This window comes from Saccostrea echinata, unplaced genomic scaffold, assembly GCF_033153115.1.
Source record: "Saccostrea echinata isolate AGI-Se365-2 ecotype Australia unplaced genomic scaffold, CSIRO_AGI_Sech_v1 ptg000005l, whole genome shotgun sequence".
Classification (NCBI taxonomy): domain Eukaryota; kingdom Metazoa; phylum Mollusca; class Bivalvia; order Ostreida; family Ostreidae; genus Saccostrea; species Saccostrea echinata.
This window is the reverse complement of record NW_026889754.1, coordinates 10184865-10189785: the sequence shown is the minus strand read 5'-3', so window position 1 is coordinate 10189785 and position 4921 is coordinate 10184865. Positions and strand designations below refer to the sequence as shown.

The window sequence follows — 4921 nt, the reverse complement described above, 5'->3', positions numbered from 1 at the left end:
ATGGATATCGAAGAATAAAAATCACTGTCCTTTCTGGACCAGTCCCATTGTTGCGCAGTAGTGACCTCAGCTGTCAAATGCAAAAAAAAAAAAAAAAAAAAAAAAAAAAAATTAACATCTTATTAAAAGCTATGAAATAAGTGATACATCAGTAAGAGTATAAACAAAATTTAACCATCATTAATTTACAAATTTAATTCGGTTTTGTGAAATCTGTTAGCAGAAAAGTGAAACTGATATGTATTTCCCCTAAAGAATACTCTCATAAATGATAATTACTACATATCATTTACTTATCCCTGGGGCGTAACTCATAGCGTCTTTCCTCTTCGATGTCTTCAATGTCTGCGGCCTCTGGATCGGGATCACATCTCCTACGGAGTTGTCTGCCCGTGGGGCGAGCTGGCTGCCTTCCCACAGGAGGCCTGCATTGGAATCCTAGGCGTTTCATGACTAACCGCGTTATCCAAATGATGGCAAACAAGAGGCATAGGCATAGGGCCGCAATGCCAACGCCGAAAGCATCCGATACTGAAATTTCACAAAAAAAAAGAAAGAAATTATACACAAGTCTAAACATTTAATTAACACAATTCATTCATTTTCTCTCACTTTAATCTTCAGATATAATTTTAAAAATCTCTGATACTGAAATTTTATGAAAAACTTTATTTTAACAGTTTTTAAGATGAATGATTCTCCTTTTACCCATAGAAAATAAAAGATTTTATTTTAACCTTCAAATAAAATATGCATCCTCTTTTTCTTTAATAAAATTTTATGTATCAATGCATATATATGTTACAAGGTTAAACGCTATCATGCATCTACTTACATAAACTTGTAACTTGAATCGCCATCACATCATGCGTTTACTTACCAATAAAACACACAGAATAAAGAAAACACAGGAATTAAGGGTCAAAAATTCATTCCAAACAAAAAAAATCTAACATGCAATAAAAACTCATGTGTGTTATAAATCGTCAACACTTGTGAAGTTTATAGTATCAATTATAAGATATAGAGATATTGTTTACAAAGAAATTTGGGGGGGGGGGGGATAATATGCAACATGTAAAGGAAGTGGAATGTTAAACATGCAAGCCTAGTATTGATTAAAATTAGTCATTTTAAAGTCATCTTTTGGCATGCACGGGTTTTCTCTAGTGAATTCCTCATCACTATCATCACTCTCAACTTGATCATAATTTGGAGAAAGTGTAACGTTGACATTTTTTTTCTGTCTACGACTATGAATACAAATACATGGGAGAATAAATATGGGAATGGCTAATAAACTGAAAAAATAATAAGCAAACAAGTATTTTCTTTTATCACCTGTAATTGGACTTAAGGTGTTTTGAGGCGTGGTCATGTCTGTGGAGTAGAAACTGGTAGCCTGGATGGTATCAGTGTGGAAATTATCACTAACAGTGTGTGTTTGGGTGGGGATAGTCACAGTGTGTGTTTGGGTGGTGTCAGTGGGGGTAGACACAGTGTGTGTTTGGGTGGTGTCAGTGGGGGTAGACACAGTGTGTGTTTGGGTGGTGTCAGTGGGGGTAGACACAGTTTGTGTTTGGGTGGTGTCAGTGGGGGTAGACACAGTGTGTGTTTGGGTGGTGTCAGTGGGGGTAGTCACAGTGTGTGTTTGGGTGGGGGTAGTCACAGTGTGTGTTTGAGTGGGGGTAGTCACAGCGTGTGTTTGGGTAGGGGTAGTCACAGTGTGTGTTTGGGTGGGGGTAGTCACAGTGTGTGTTTGGGCGGTGTCGTCATTCATAGAACCAGTGAGTGACAGAGTAGTGTCAGTGGTGTCAGTAGTGACGGTGGGGGGAGTTACATTATGCATTCGGTCTGTAAACAAACGAGGCAATGTCATTTCTTTAATCTCAGATGTTTTTGATCCGGTTTTATGTGAAAATGAAGTTTGAATGTTTGGAATATTTGTTACGACTGATGATGGTGACGTGGAAATAAAGTCACTGGTGTTGTTTGGAAGCAAACTCGCATCTAGAGATCAACAAAAAAAGGAAAAAGAACAAATACCATAAAAAAAGTTCAACCCCCCCCCCCCCAAACAACAAACAAAACAACTCCAAAACACAAACAAACAAACAAAACAAGAAAGAGAACAAAAATCAGTTTAAATCATTATGATACAAAGATGTACTTACAGGTGTTGTCGTTCGCCATTGTAGTAACCTCTATAAATAAAAGAAATAATAAATTCAAATATCACTTTAAGATACTGGAATGTAACTCCGTTATCGCAAAAAATCTTCCTAAATTTGTTTTAGTCATGTACCTGGACAAATCACGTCTTCCCCCTTGAAAGAACAAGCCATGAGTGACAAAATCAGCGATTTTTAGCAACGTCAACTTTTAACTTCAAAGCCGTGTCGCTTTTTTCCCATGGGAGAGTAAACGAATCACGAGAAGGGGGTGATTAAAAGAGAGAGAGAGAGAAATGAGAGAAAGAAAAGTTTTATTTTACCTCGACATCGAACTTGACCCTGGCCATTTTCCATGATGATCTCCTGTATGAAATATGAATTACAAAAACGTTCATAATTGATGATTGGTTCACACTCCCCATCGATAAATAAGCGTTTAATGACGATATCCGAGGGTTTTATTTCCTTGATGAAGCAATCCACTTCTACTTGATCATATTCAAGATTTAAAACACAGATAGTTTCTCCTGAACATCTGACCCACCCCGTGAAAGGGTATTCGCAAGTAGGGGTCAGTTCACATCCAAAGGAGAAATTTATAATCGTATACAAAATATAATAAAACAAACGAAACATGTTTTTTTTTGTTTTTTTTTTTAAAGAATTTCTGTACGATTATCCAATATACGTCGATCTGATAGGTTTAAGTGAAAAAAAAAGAAATGTTTATATATGTGTGTATAGGCTGGCCCTCATGCAATGTACACTTTGACATTTTACATTGACAGAAGACAAATATTTGAGGAGGGGGGGGGGGTGAGAGACGTAATTATTGATAGCAATGTAGATCCCGCATTTCACTCGTGATCTTCCGACCTGTTTTTGTGAGACCTAGATAATTTTTAAGGTGTGAGATTTGACTAAAATTAGGTTAAATTAATTGAATTTTTCCATTTCCATTGAAAACCAGTTTTTAAAATCTTAAGTTATTGCGTTTTTTTTAATATTTTGCATAAGTGGGGGACAAAAGTAATAACTTAAGCATCTTACGGAGCATTGTATGCAGCAACATTATGCACAACTCTTAAATGTTTCTTAAGATCTTTGAAAAGGGCGCCATATTTCTTGCATTCCTCAACCAAGAATCTTTCTGGTGTTCTATATTTCATCCATGATGATGATACTGTCTGTTCTTTCACGCTTGAATACATTGAAAAAGTCAACTATCTTATAGACCACAATTCTCTAAAATTCTGAATAATAGTATGACCATGACCATCATTACATATATTGATATTAAATCATTTAAATAAATAAAAAAAATAATAAACGCATATGATTCAGGATTTATTTTATTATTATATGGGGAACCGAATTGCCTTGATACACTTGTAACGGAAGACCTATTTGTTACTGTTGCAACAAAAATTTCTAGTTTGTATTTATAACTCTTTTCTCTCTATAAAGCCGCATAAACAGACCCTAGAGATGTTCTGCGGAAATACTCGGAACACTTCCTCCAAGGACGAGATCTGGATATAACAGACGAAATGTCTTTACAGAGGGGAGACTGCACATATTTATTAGCAGATTAAAATCTGTACAACAATACCATGGATGATTTTTCCACGTTGGAAAACATTCGTCTGCCGCTGCAGGTTACGTTCCACTGTGAAGCGGCCGTCGATCTAGGCGGCCCAAGACGAGAATTTTTGTATGCTTTCCTGGAGGAAGTGAAACAACGCCTCCTCCGTGTGAATGCTGGGAATATCGAAGTCCAGCTTGAAGAAGCGGCCTTAGCTAGGCACCACATCTTTCACGCTGGCCTGGTAATTGATGGGTTATGAATTATTTTTTAACTTGTCATTTCGTGAAAACAAGTTGCTAAGTTCAGTTTTTAAAGAATTATTGTAACTACCTGCACAGGCATGAGTGTTCTTAAAGGAGGCCCTCTACTCGAATGCCTTCCCGAAATCATTGACGGCAGCACCGAGGCACATTTCCAACGCGGGCTGGAAAGGACGGTTGTCCTGCAGGTATGTGAACTTTTTGAAAAAAATGTCTATATACATTGTAATAAAAAAAAATAATCACTTGCCGTACTTTTGATGTATATCTTCAAAGGTGTTCACTAATTTCATCTCATTCAACGAACGAACATCAAGTACTTATTCACAAATATTGTTACCAACACTCTGAGTGTGTCTCGATTGCTTCAGCTTCTCAAAGTTGAATTCTCAGCAGAAGGAGGAACAATCCTTTTAAAACCTTTTAAAGTATTTGCGAGAGAAGTTTTTTTTCCTTTTCCATGAAATTCACAATATAGGAAGAGGCACCCTTACTCATCATAACTGTGCATTCAGTTTGTTTGCCCTGGATTAGAAAAAAAATTTAATAATGCATTTTCCCTATATATTCAACAGAGTCCCACCCTAACAGTAGTATTAGCGGCTATACACCGGGGGTAAACAATGGGTCTTTTGTTAGAACGAACAATGGATCTATTGTTTGAATGACCTTGACCGATTTTCAGTGCATATGTAGTAAACGATGACCTTGACTGACTTGATACAATTAGACTCTCAGATATACACCGGGGGTAAACAATGGGTCTTTTGTTATTCATAGACCATGACCTAAGTTCTACAACAGTAATATGAATGGGGAGAACGACTCTCTACGTCACGGACAGATGTCACGCTACAGTCTACCCATGGGGAACAGACACAATGGAAGGGGAAATGGAA

General features: G+C 37.0%; 1 protein-coding gene across 1 annotated transcript; it reads right to left on the bottom strand.

The window, feature by feature from the left end:
• Positions 1-289: 289 nt before the first annotated feature.
• On the bottom strand, positions 290-2193 carry LOC133179638 (uncharacterized). Its single transcript, XM_061314344.1, has 3 exons — positions 2175-2193; positions 1342-2010; positions 290-531 (listed from the first exon to the last, which is right to left on the bottom strand). The coding sequence occupies exons 1-3, from the start codon at positions 2191-2193 to the stop codon at positions 290-292; spliced, it is 930 nt and encodes a 309-aa protein (XP_061170328.1).
• Positions 2194-4921: the final 2728 nt, after the last annotated feature.